This window comes from Podarcis vaucheri (genome assembly GCF_965113315.1).
Source record: "Podarcis vaucheri genome assembly, chromosome: 18".
In the NCBI taxonomy this organism is placed as follows: Eukaryota; Metazoa; Chordata; class Lepidosauria; order Squamata; family Lacertidae; genus Podarcis; species Podarcis vaucheri.
The window spans coordinates 10,696,248-10,709,691 of NC_138756.1; the positions used below are offsets into that span (position 1 = coordinate 10,696,248).

The following is a 13,444-nucleotide window of genomic DNA, read 5'->3' on the forward strand; positions in this document are numbered from 1 at the left end:
TAACCCGAGGTACCACTGTAGTTAATTACATAATCGGCCGGTTTCTAGGGCCGAGCTGATGTAAGAGAAGCAAAAGGCAAGGGTTATGCACGAGAGCATTATTATTACACTGGTACCTCAGGTTAAGAACTTAATTTGTTCTGGAGGTCCGTTCTTAACCTGAAACTTTTCTTAACCTGAGGTACCACTTTAGCTAATGGAGCCTCCCGTTGCTGCCACACGATTTCTATTCTCATCTTGAAGCAAAGTTCTTAACCCGAGGTTCTATTTCTGGGTTAGAGGAGTCTGTAACCTGAAGCGTCTGTAACCTGAGGTATGACTATACCCATATAAAGGTAATGGGACCCCTGACCATTAGGTCCAGTCGTGGCCGACTCTGGGGTTGCGGCGCTCATCTCGCTTTACTGGCCGAGGGAGCCGGCGTACAGCTTCCGGGTCATGTGGCCAGCAGGACTAAGCCGCTTCTGGCGAACCAGAGCAGCGCACGGAAACGCCATTTACCTTCCTGCCGGAGCGGTACCTATTGATCTACTTGCACTTTGGCGTGCTTTTGAACTGCTAGGTTGGCAGGAGCTGGGACCGAGCAACAGGAGCTCACCCCGTCGTGGGGATTCGAACCGCCGACCTTCTGATCGGCAAGTCCTAGGTTCTGTGGTTTAACCCACAGTGCCACCCGCGTCCCAAGGTACCACTGTATCATCATCATCATCATTTACTATTTTTGGCACCCGTCCGTCTCGAGAGACAATGGAGTTCACCTCTGGGGGTGAAGCCAAACCGCTGTGCTCGCACAGCGGCCCCAAAGTGATCTCCCCAAGGCACAAGCCTGGAAGCTGGCCCTGAGCACAATCGCCACAACTGCCTTGGGTTGGGTGGGATTGCCAGCCGCTGGTATTTGGGAAGGTAGACTGCCCCTGATACTGGAAGTTCATCCACTGGGAAGCGATTCTTCCCGGTCTCAGTCCCCAGCTGCTAGGTATTTTTTCCAGAGGCGTCGATAACCTTCCCTGATACGAGTTAAGAAGGGCGGAAACCTCAAAGCGCCTTTGCGAGGCTCCGTCAATGAAAGCTGTTGGCCGCGGTCAAGGGAGAGGCGGGGCAGCTTCCGATTGGCCGCAGCGCCCTCTGACATCAGAAAGGTTCGTGGTCGCCTTCCGTGGCAGTTGTGCGAGAGATGAAGAAGTGTGTGGCCATGTTATTTCTTGCGTGCAGGATCGAAACTGGTTCGTATTCGTAGCCGATTCACTCGGCAGAGTCCACCCAATGCTTTTATCGGTTCTGAAAATTTACAGGCTGCATATATGTGTGTGTGTGTGTGTGTGTGTGTGTGTGTATTTGTCTGTGTATATATATGGACCCCTGACCATTAGGTCCAGTCATGGCCGACTCTGGGGTTGCGGCGCTCATCTCGCTTTACTGGCCAAGGGAGCCAGCGTTTGTCCGCAGACAGTTTTTCCGGCTCATGTGGCCATCATGACTAAGCCGCTTCTGGCGAACCAGAGCAGCGCACGGAAACGCCGTTCACCTTCCCGCCGGAGCGGTACCTATTTGTCTACTTTAACTTTGACGTGCTTTCGAACTGCTAGGTTGGCAGGAGCAGGGACCGACCAACGGGAACTCACCCCGTCATCGCGGGGATTCGAACCGCCGACCTTCTGATCGGCAAGTCCTAGGCTCTGTGATTTAACCCACAGCACCACCCGTGTCTATATATATATATATGAACATAGGTATCCAGTGCTGTGAGACCCGTCAAAATGGCCTCGGCTAACGCAGGTGCCCATTAAATTCAATGGGTTCTCCTCTGAGTAACTCTCTTATTATTGGGTGTGCCATAAAATGCGCTTTGTCAGTGTGCTCAGAAATCGAGTGAGACGGGGCCGTCGTGTGTCTGGGAACGCTCGAACCTAGCTGGAAATAGGTATTTTTTCCCCAGGGCTGAGTGTCTCGCCTTCAGGTTTATAATTTGGGTTTTTAATCCTTTAAGAGCCCAGCTAGCGATGGCCAGCGAGTGGCCGTTGAGAAACAGATTCTCCCTTCCCCTTTTAATTTGCCGAATGCCCTTCTATAACCCTGTGGCGGTCAGTTCCTGAATCTGTTTCACGAAGAGAGCGGCTGCCCTGGCGACATATTTTTTATCTCTCTGTGCCTCTAAGGACACTCTTCCTCACGTGAAAAGACCGTTTTGTTTTCGGTTTTGGGGGAAAGCCGGGTAAGGGGAGGTCATGACCATAGTTGTCAGCTTACAGATTTGGAAATAAGGGACCAGCAGCCTCGGAAATAAGGGATCAGCAGCCAAAACATGGGATTTTCTGGGCACAGGTATGTTCAACTTCTGAGCCCCTCCGAGCCAAAGGCAGAAAGCCCAGCCAGCAGCCAAACGAAGCCTCAAGCGGTGGTTCCCACAGCGCAGCAACCCAGCAAAGGGGACGCAGCAAGGGAAACCACCGTCACCTCTCCGCTGGGAAGCGCTGAGCAAAAGCGAGTCCCCAGGCAATGCGGCCGATTTGATTGGCACAAGGCATGCAAGCTCCACCCCCCAGTCGTTCTTAGACTCCTTATTGGGTGAGCAACGCAGCCAAGCAACCCACTTGGAGCCTCCCTCCTCCCTGGCCGGCAGGGAGGGAGGGAGAGGAGCTGCTTCCTTTGAAACCCGGGAAATTGAAGGGACATCATCAATAAGGGACAGCAGCGGGACACGGCGCTGGGATAAGGGACTGTCCCGCCAAATAAGGGACGGTTGACAGCTATGGTCATGACCGTGGTGCCTGAAATGAACGGTGGATATATAAAGGCGTTTTTTCTCCCTCTCTCCTAATCCCGGGATTCGTAGATGAACCCGAGTGGTGGAAGGTCCGGGACAGGCAAAAAGAAGGGTGCGTCTTTCGAACTCGCTTCCGCGGGAGGCCCCGTCCTTGATTTTTATGGGGCGTGAAAATGGCAAGCAGTTGTTTGCTCGCTGTGTGGGCAGCCTTACTCATCGAGTCTGAATTTCTATCCCTGTACATTATTATTATTATTGTTAGTATTATTCCTCCTCCTCCTCCTTTTTCCCTGGCAGAGACCCAAGGCGGCTTGCAGGTAAAATACGAGCAGCTGAAAACCATTTTGGGGGCGAACCATTTATTGAAGAAACAGTTGAACCTCAGTAGAAATAAAGCTATAAACAGTGGTACCTCGGTTTTTGAACGTTAATCCTTTCCGGAAGACCGTTTCACTCCCAAAACGTTCGAAAGCTGACGCATGCGTTTCCGGAAGCATTAATGTTAGGAAAACTCTGTGTGGCAGGTTCGGTTTCTGAAAAGCATTTGAAAACCGAAGCAGTTACTTTACCTATATAAAGGTAAAGGGACCCCTGACCATTAGGTCCAGTTGTGGCCGACTCTGGGGTTGTGGTGCTCATTTTGCTTTACTGGCCGAGGGAGCCGGCGTACAGCTTCCGGGTCATGTGGCCAGCAGGACTAAGCCGCTTCTGGCGAACCAGAGCAGCGCACGGAAACGCCGTTTACCTTCCCACCAGAGCGGTACCTATTGATCTACTTGCACTTTGACGTGCTTTCAAACTGCTAGGTTGGCCGGAGCAGGGACCGAGCAACGGGAGCTCACCCCGTCATTGTGGGGATTCGAACCGCCGACCTTCTGATCGGCAAGTCCTAGGCTCTGTGGTTTAACCCACAGCGCCACCCGCGTCCCTTGTACCTATATAAGATATTTTTTAAAACGCACGCACCCAAAACAAAAACATGAAAACATACATTATCTTTCCTCTTCCTGGTGAGGAACATCATCTCAAAAGAAACGAGGTTGTTGGAGACTGTCCCTGAGACTTTCCTCTTTCCAAAGAGGAAACCATGCAGGATATTTGAAAATATAGCCCCTTGGCTCGGTCGCCTATGGCGAGAAGGAACGGGTTTCCAGGGGACCCCAAGAGCAGAATTATGTGTCCGTCTTTGGTTTGCCAGCTGCCCTCTGGGATAGATATTAGGAGAGAGGGCAGGTTAAAAAAAGCATTCCTTGGGATCCGGGAGACTTGAATCTGGACTCACCAGCCGGACCAGTTGCTTAATGGCTGTCGACTCTTGAAACCTGTTTTACGCAGAAGCTGAGAAGCGACTGGCCTTTTATGACTGGCGTGGGTCCAGTTGTGACCACATGGAGATTTCGGGTTGCCGTTTTGGCAAACTGTCTGCCTTCTCCAGCTTCCCTAAGCAGCTCAGCCAGAAGAGATTATTCACTGCATTTTATATCCTGGTTGAGTGTCTGGAGGCGGTTGGAGGATGGATGGCGGCTAACAGATTGAGGTTGAATCCTGACAAGGCAGAAGGACTGTTTTTGGGGGACAGGAGGCGGGCTGGTCTCCCTGGTGCTGAATGGGGTGACTGTGCCCCTGAAGGACCAGGTGTGTAGCCTGGGGGTCATTTTGGACTCACAGCTGTCCATGGAGGCGCAGGTGAATTCTGTGTCCAGGGCAGCTCCATCTGGGACGCAGGATGAGACCCTCCCTGCCTGCGGACTGTCTTTCCAGAGTGGTGCATGCTCTAGTTATCTCTCGCTTGGACTACTGCCATGCGCTTCTACCTTTGAAGGTGACCCGGAAACTGCAACTAATCAAGAATGCGGCAGCCAGACTGGTGACTGGGAGCGGCCGCCGAGACCACATAACACCAGTCCTAAAAGACCTATATTGGCTCCCAGGACGTTTCCGAGCACAATTCAAAGTGTTGGAGCTGACCTTGAAAGCCCTAAACGGCCCAGTAGACCTGAAGGAGCGCCTCCACCCCCTTAATCATCCAGCCCGGACACTGGGGTCCAGCTCCGAGGGCCTTCTGGCGGTTCCCTCCCTGCGAGAAGTGAGGTTACAGGGAACCAGGCAGAGGGCCTTCTCGGTGGTGGTGCCCTCCCATCAGATGTCAAGGAAATAAGCAGCTATCTTATTTTTAAAAGACATCTGAAGGCAGCCCTGTTCAGGGAAGTTTTTAATATTTAATGCTGTATTGTTTTTAACACTTGAAGCCGCCCAGAGTGGCTGGGGAAACTCAGCCAGATGGGTGGGGTATAAATAATAAATTATTATTATTAGCAGTATATTATCCCAACTTTTTGTGCGAGGAGCCCACGGTTTGCCCCGCTTAATCCCTACAACGGCGTGGCAAGGCAGCCTGAGCGAGCTTCAGGACTGAGCAGGATTCGAACCCTGATCTCCCAGGTCCTAGTCTGACATTCAAACAAACACTACCCCCCCCCCCGGTTTCCTAGAGTCCTTCTGCTATGGGGCAAGCTCTATAAATTGAGTTAGCGACTAAATATGGGGAACGCCCTTAGAGAAGGGTCTGAAATATTTCCCTTGAATTTTTTTCCTTTCTGGATTGTTTTCATTGGGTGTTTTAATGTAAAGCGGCTTAGTCCTGCTGGCCACATGACCCAGAAGCTGTACGCCGGCTCCCTCGGCCAGTAAAGTGAGATGAGCGCCGCAACCCCAGAGTCGGCCACGACTGGACCTAATGGTCAGTGGTCCCTTTACCTTTACTCTATCTATCTATCTATGTATCTATCTATCTCAGCCTCTAGCACGGGTTGAAAGTTCAGATTCTGCTAACTTCAAACGGCGACTGGAGTCGTCCCGTCTGTCTGTTCCTTCCTGCCCAAACCGAACCTCCCCTTCCTTCCCTTTTGTTAAAAACGAAAAGAAAAAAATTATCCCTCCCCTCTCTCTCTCTTTCCTTCCTCTTTTTGTGCGAATATGTCGAGGTCTGCTCTGGGTGTGTTCGTTCCCTAACCCAACAAAGTGGCTGTAAATCAAGTTTCTAGTCCCTGTCGCTTGGGGAGGGGGAAACGAAGTCAGTTTTCTAGTCCTCATTGTGCTAACGTGCCTATTTTATTTTCTCTCTCTCTCTCTCTCACCTGTTCTTCCAGGCAGCGCTTTCCCTGACGCCTAGATGACGCAGAAGAGGCCCCGGCCTCGAAGCACGCCTCTCGAACCCAACACCCCCTTCGGGAAAGCCCCCGGGAGCACCGCAGGACCGCCCCGCCGGCACGGTTCGGGGCGGCTGGGAAGCGGAGGGACCCCGCGGCGAGGGATGGCGGCTGGCCTCTGAAGCCCGTGCCCGGCGAGGAACCGTTTGGCACCCGAACCCCTTTCCCACAGCCGCGAGGACCACTGGGGCTGAAGGGCCCCTCGACGGCGTCCCCCACGGCGTTGCCTCCGCCCGGACGCTGCCCTCCGGCGCCCCCCTTGCAGGGCGAGGGCTCCTCGGTGGCGGCCCCCGCTAGGCCCACCGCCGGCCGGGCCATGAAGCTTCAGGCGGTGATGGAGAACCTGCAGAGGCAACAGAGAGCCCGCCTTCAGCAGGAAATGGAGTCGCGCCAGCCTCCGCCGGCCGATCCGCCGGGCGCGCTTCCGGTTCCTGCCGCGGCAGCGACGGCCTTCTCCCGCAGCCGTAGCCAGGAGCCCGCCGCCGAGGAGGCAGGGGAACCGGAGAGCGCCCGGATCCAGCGGGCGCAGATGGCGGCGCTGGCGGCCATGCGGGAGGCAGCTGCCGGCTTGAGCCAGTCGTCGAGCCCCGGCCCGTCGGACGCCAGCCGCGGCTCGGCGGAGGAGGAAGAAGAGGAGGAGGAGGACGAGGAAGACGACGGAGGGGTGTTCCCGCGGGAAGCGGTCTCCGAAGACGAGGAGATGTGAGTATTGGCCTTTATCCCGGAGCGATGAGGACCGGCTGTGCCGGATTTACGTACAATGGTACCTTGGGTTCGGGTGGTCCGTTCTTAACCTGAAACTGTTCTTAAGCTGAAGCATCACTTTAGCTAATGGGGCCTCCTGTTGCCGCCGCGCGGTTTCTGTTCTCATCCTGAAGCAAAGTTCTTAACCCAAGGTACTATTTCTGGGTTAGCGGAGTCGGTAACCTGAAGTGTATGTAACCTGAAGCATCTGTAACCCGAGGTACCACTGTATAAGCTAAACAAGCTAGGGCCCCACACTCTCGGGGGTCCCAAACAAATTTAAAGGGGGAAAAATTTGGATGTACATTTCCAAAATATAAGATAGAAAACAAATGAAATGAAACCTACATCCACGAACAGTGTTTTGTGTTGTGTAGGCTTCTAGGATGTAAGTCATGGGCCCTGCCTGCTAGCCTGCTCCCCAAAATATTACTGCTTAGATACCGTATTTTTCGCTCTATAAGATGCACCAGACCACGAGACGCACCTAGTTTTTGGAGGAGGAAAACAAGAAAAAAAATACTCTGAATCTCAGAAGCCAGAACAGCAAGAGGGATCGCTGCGCAGTGAAAGCAGCAATCCCTCTTGCTGTTCTGGCTTCTGGGATAGCTGCGCAGCCTGCATTCGCTCCATAAGACGCACACACATTTTCCCTTACTTTTTAGGAGGGGAAAAGTGAGTCTTATAGAGCAAAAAATACGGTACCTATTAGGTCCATCAAACGTGCTCCGTTTTGAGTGTTACACTGAGGTCCGTCTGTTTTTGCTATTTATTTTGCTTTTTGGTTTTTGCGGCTCTTTTGTGTGTGTGTGACTGTGTGGAACCCAGTCCAGCCACTGATTGCTTTTGTGACTGCATTTCATCGTATATTGCTTTCATTTTATGTATAGACGGTCTCATTAGATAGCAAAATTCACGTCAAATTGCTGTTTTAGGGGTTGTTTTTAAAAGCCTGGGACGATCCGTTTTGCATTGCTTTCTATGGGAAAGCAGCGCGACTCGGTTTTGGAACGCTTTGGTTTTGGAGCGGACCTCCGGAACGGATTAAAGTTTGGGAACCAAGGTACCGCTGTACCTTTGCTCTCTCCAAAGATCCTGGCGGCAACTCTCTTTATGGCTGGCTCTGCAAGAGGCAGTTTCCTCTGAAGCCAACCGAAAACAATGAGGACTAGAGCCTTACTTGATGCTTTGATAAAGGGCTGCATATTCAGCGGTTGAGCACCAGCTTTTTCGAGCAGGAGGCCTCGGGTTCAGTCCCCAACGGTAGGGCCGGGAACTCTTCCCCGGCGGCCTCCAACCCTGGAGAGCTGCTGCCAGCCAGAGCGGGCGGGATAGGTGGGACCCATGGTTTGGTTTAGAACGAGGCACTTCCGAGCCCCACTGAATACGCGTAATAAACAGGCCCAGCCGCAGAGCCGAATCTCCCCTCTTCGCCGCAATAAAAAGAATTGCAAAACTGTTATTACAGTGGTTCTCAACCTGTGGGTCCCCAGATGTTGTCGGACTACAACTCCCATCATCCCTGAGCTCTGGCCTTGCTAGCTAGGGGTGATGGGATTTGTAGTCCAACAACATATGGGGACCCACAGGTTGAGAAAAGCTGCCTTAAGCTCAGCTTACACCAGGCTTCCTCAACCAGATGTTTTTTGCCTACAACTCCCATGATCCCTCGCTAGCAGGACCAGTGGTCGGGGATGATGGGAGTTGTAGTCTCGAAACATCTGGAGGACCTACGGCTTATGCGGACTCTATGGAAGAGCTTCCCCTCTGTCCTCTTAGCTCAGCGGTTCTCAACCTCTGGGACCCCAGATGTTGTCGGACTACAACTCCCATCATCCCCGAGCTCTGGCCTTGCTAGCTAGGGGTGATGGGATTTGTAGTCCAACAACATCTGGGGACCCACAGCTTGAGAAAGGCCGCCTTAAAAGGTGGACAACCTGCCGTTTGCTTCTGGGGGAAGAAAGAAAGGAGCCGGAGGGAACAAAATAAGCTTGCATTTCTCCTGATTTTTATTAATTTATTTTGGGAAGTGTTTCTCTAAAGGAGAGAAGAAGAAAGGTTTTTTGAAAGACTCAGATTGGGCGATTTAATAAGGCGCTTGCAAGGCTTCTCGTCCCCCAGCTTGGAAAAATAGCAAAGAGTTTGGATCCTTGGGAAATAACTTGAAAAATCAGTTTCCCTGACTGGCCTCCTGTTTCTCTGCCGCTTCCTTGCCCCACCCTGATCTGCTTGGGGTCAGGAGACAATATAAACAGGGAGGAGAGACCAGTTTGGCAGGTTCTCTCCCCCCCCTTCGCTGCCACCCCCTTAAATGCCCGGAGAGCTTTCGATTTAAGTTCCTGAACCCTCTCTGAAAAATTTCCAGCTGTTTTGAAAGCGGCTGGGTCTTCCGAAGTTTGGAGAGATTCCCCCTCCCCTCGGAAAAATCCAAGCAACAACTGTTGTTGTTGTTGTTATTATTATTATTATTATTATTATTATTATTATTATTATAGCTGTCAACGTTTCCGCTTTTTTAAGGGAAATTCCCTTATTCCAAATAGGATTCCTCGCAAGAAAAGGGAAAAATTGACAGCTATTATTATTATTATTATTTTAGTGTTCTGAATAATTTGCCGAATCGATTGTTCAGAGACCCTAATGGGAGCTGCAGGCCAGAGACACGCGTTTAGAGCTGGGAGTGGGGACCCCGCAAGACCCATCTAGCAGCTAAAGGATCCCGGCCTTTAATTTAAAACCTGTGCCACCTTCTGGCTCTGACTGCTGCTTCCTAAAAATAATAATAATAATAGTAAAATTTTATTTATATCCCACCCTCCCCAGCTGAAGCTGGGCTCAGAGCGGCTAACAACAGTAAAAGTAACACAGTTTACATAAAATCGCAACCAATAACCGTATTTTTTGCTCTATAGGACGCACTTTTCCCCCTCCAAAAATGAAGGGGGAAAGTGCGTGCGTCCTATGGGGCGAATGCAGGCTTTCGCTGAAGCCTGGAGAGTGAGAGGGGTTGGTGCGCATCGACCCCTCTCCCTCTCCAGGCTTCAGGAAGACATCCGCAGGCCTGCGGAGCCCGCGAGAACTCCCGCTGGGCTCCGCAGGCTTGCGGACAGCTCCCTGCAGCCCGAAGCCCGGGGAGCGCAGCTCTGTGTACCCCGGGCTTCAGGCAGTTAGAATCATAGAATCCTAGAGTTGGAAGAGACCCCAAGGGCCATCGAGTCCAACCCCCTGCCAAGCAGGAAACCCCATCAGAGCACTCCTGACCTATGGTTGTCAAGCCTCTGCTTAAAGACCTCCAAAGGAGGAGACTCCACCACACTCCTTGGCAGCAAATTCCACTGTCGAACAGCTCTTACTGTCAGGAAGTTCTTCCTAATGTTTAGGTGGAATCTTCTTTCTTGTCGTTTGGATCCATTGCTCCGTGTCCGCTTCTCTGGAGCAGCAGAAAACAACCTTTCTCCCTCCTCTATGTGACATCCTTTTATAGATTTGAACATGGCTATCATATCACCCCTTAACCTCCTTTTCTCCAGGCTAAACATGCCCAGCTCCCTTAGCCGTTCCTTATGAGCATCGTTTCCAGGCCTTGGACCATTTTGGTTGCCCTCCTCTGGACACGTTCCAGTTTGTCAGTGTCCTTCTTGAACTGTGGTGCCCAGAACTGGACACAGTACTCCAGGTGAGGTCTGACCAGAGCAGAATACAGTGGCAAATACAGAATACAGTTCTCTGCAAGCCTGCGGAGCCCAGCAGGAGTTCAGGCTTGCGGAGAGCAGCCTGCTTTCCCCGAAGCCAAAACAGCGAGACGGGGCGCGGTGCAGCCCTCCGTCTCGCTGTTCCGGCTTTGGGACGGCTGCGCAAAGCCTCCGCAGGGCGGCAGGGTGAAGGCGCCCTGCGGAGGCGACAAAGGATGTCCCCAAAGCCTCTAGCGCCTTTGGAGTGCAGCTGTGCTACAAAGGCTTCAGAAATCTTTGAGGCTGGCGCTGGGAGAAAGCAGCGCTTTCCCTCACCGCCAGCCCCACAAGCTCGGGGGGCCTGCTAGTGAACGCACCTTGTTTTTGAGGGGGAGAACAAGGGAAAAAATTCGCCCCTATTCTCCCCCTCCTTTGGTTCGGCGCGTCCAATAGAGCGAAAAAGATACCGTATATCCCGCCCTCGCCAGCCGAGCAGCTAGCAACAGTAAAAGTAACACAGTTTACATAAAATCACAACCAATTAATTGAAATAAATTCTAAAATCAATCCATTCTAAAGTTAATTCAGAATCAAATTAGTGGCCAGTTCCGGGTTAAGAAACTTGATGACTAGAAACTTGCTTTTCTCTAGAGGGCGAAGGGCCCGTAGCGTAGCGGACGGCGGTTCCCGGGGGTGGGATATGCTGCCGGCCCGTGCCTGCAGTGCTGAGCTAGGCGTTCCTTCGGCCCCTGACCTCTTCCTCTTTCCGGACCCCCCCCCCCCAGGAAAGCCAAATGGGCCGACGAGGAATTCGACGAAGACCTTGTCGAGGAGGAAGAGGACGATTACGACGACGACGAGGAGATGGCGGAGGAGGAAGGGGTCCCCATGTCCGGGGAGGCCGCCCGTTCGAGCCCGGGCCCCCCGCTTCTCCGCAAGCAGCAGCCCACCTTGCCCTACAGGGGAGAGACGTCCAGACTGGCCGGGGGTCCCGAGAGACTTTCGGCCTCGCTGCCCCACCTGTCCCAGTTGCAGACCCAACCCCTGGACCACGGCGACTGGACCTACGAGGAACAGTTCAAGCAGGTAAGTTTCTGCGGAAAACTCTCTTTTTTCCCCTTCTCTTTCAAATCGGAACCAGTGAAGGCGGTGAAGGTCCTGTGTGAGTGCCTGGAGGCGGTTGGAGGATGGATGGCGGCTAATGGATTGAGGTTGAATCCTGACAAGACAGAAGTGCTGTTTTGGGGGGACAGGAGGCGGGCAGGTGTGGAGGTCTCCCTGGTCCTGAATGGGGTCACTGTGCCCCCGAAGGACCAGGTGCGCAGCCTGGGGGTCATTTTGGACTCACAGCTGTCCATGGAGGCGCAGGTCAGTTCTGTGTCCAGGGCAGCTCCATCTGGTACGCAGGATGAGACCCTCCCTGCCCGCAGACTGTCTGGCCGGAGTGGTGCATGCTCTGGTTATCTCCCGCTTGGACTCCTGCCATGCGCTCTTCGTGGGGCTGCCTTTGAAGGTGACCCGGAAACTACAACTAATCCAGAATGCGGCAGCCAGACTGGGGACTGGGAGCGGCTGCCGAGACCACATAACACCGGTCTTGAAAGATCTACATTGGCTCCCAGTACGTTTCCGAGCACAATTCAAAGTGTTGGTGCTGAGCTTTAAAGCCCTAAACAGCCTCGGTCCAGTATCCCTGAAGGATCGTCTCCACCTCCATCGTTCTGCCCGGACACTGAGGTCCATCTCCCGAGGGCCTTCTGGCGGTTCCCTCACTGCGAGAAGCCAAGTTACAGGGAACCAGGCAGAGGGCCTTCTCAGTGGTGGCACCCTCCCTGTGGAACGCCCTCCCGTCAGATGTCAAAGAGAAAAGTAACTACCAAACTTTTAGAAGACATCTGTAGGCAGCCCTGTTTAGGGAAGCTTTTAATGTTTAATAGGTTATTGTATTTTAGTGTTTTGTTGGAAGCCACCCAGAGTGGCTGGGGGGACCCAGCCAAATGGGCGGGGTATAAATAATAAATTATTATTATTATTATTATTACTGCTGAAAAGCACTCTGCACAGGCCCAGGGGCTCTGCAAAACCTGCGTTTTCCAAGGGCTGCTTTCTCCGACTCGCACCCCCAGATTGTCGGCGGGCTGCGATGGGAACTACAACTCCCACTGGCTGGGAGCGATGGGATTTGCGACCCGGTTTTTATAAAGGTTTGGGGCTTGAAGGGAGATTGTCGAAATCTGAAAAGGCTTCTTCGGCCCCTCCTCCCTTTGTGTGGCTTTTGCTAAGGCCGTGTGTGTGTGTGTTTACGACAAAGATAAGCCGAATTTTTCCATTTCAAATTCAGCCGTGTCAAAGTCCGCAAGAGGGAGGGGGGGGGGAGAGAATCTTGCTAGTCTGGAAATATTTATCCCCTGGCAAAATGGACCGGCGTCAGCCAGATTTTCCTGGGTGCCGCAATAAAAAACAACAACGCCACGGTTTTTCGGAACAAGCTCGCCCGGGTTTTGCCTCCACCCGCAACTTTGCTTTCTGTGTGCTGAAGTTTAAATAGAAGGCGTTCCTGCGTTTCCTTAAAGATGCCCTTTCCTAATTTCAGCCAGCAAACATACAGCAAAAATATAGGGATTAGCTTTCGTATTTTATTTAATAAAGAAAGCGTTTGGGGTCGCTTTGAATGGCGGCGTCCGGAGAAAAGAGAGTTCTCTGTGCCCAATAGCTTGCTTTTGTGGGGAAGCGCATTGTGTGATCCAAAAGCCTGCCGCGCCGACGAAGAGCTCTGTGCAGCCTGAAAGCTTGCTGAAATAAAAACGGGTATTTTCCCCAGGATTCCTGAACGCACACAAGGTATTAAGAACATAAGAAAAGCTGGGCATTATAAGAGAGTGCTTTTCTTAACGTTCTTGCTACGGCGCATGTGTTTCCGGCGTCCTAGAGTGTGTGTGGAAATACCCCACGTTTTCATGTTTCACAAGCTTTCGGATCGCACAGAGCTCTTCTTCGGCGCAGTGGGCTTTCGGATCGCACTGGGCGCTGCTGCTTCAGATATTGGGTTGCAGCTA

The 13,444-nt window shown here is 52.5% G+C and overlaps 1 protein-coding gene across 1 annotated transcript in view; it reads left to right on the forward strand.

Annotated features, from left to right (window-relative positions):
* Positions 1–6,254: 6,254 nt before the first annotated feature.
* ARID3A (AT-rich interaction domain 3A) overlaps positions 6,255–13,444 on the forward strand; it is a 37,749-nt gene continuing 30,559 nt past the window's right edge. The window contains exons 1-2 of the mRNA XM_082206434.1: positions 6,255–6,675; positions 11,174–11,474. Of these exons, the coding sequence (XP_082062560.1) occupies positions 6,290–6,675; positions 11,174–11,474 (687 nt within the window). The 5' untranslated portion in view covers positions 6,255–6,289. The remainder of the gene's footprint in view (positions 6,676–11,173; positions 11,475–13,444) is intronic.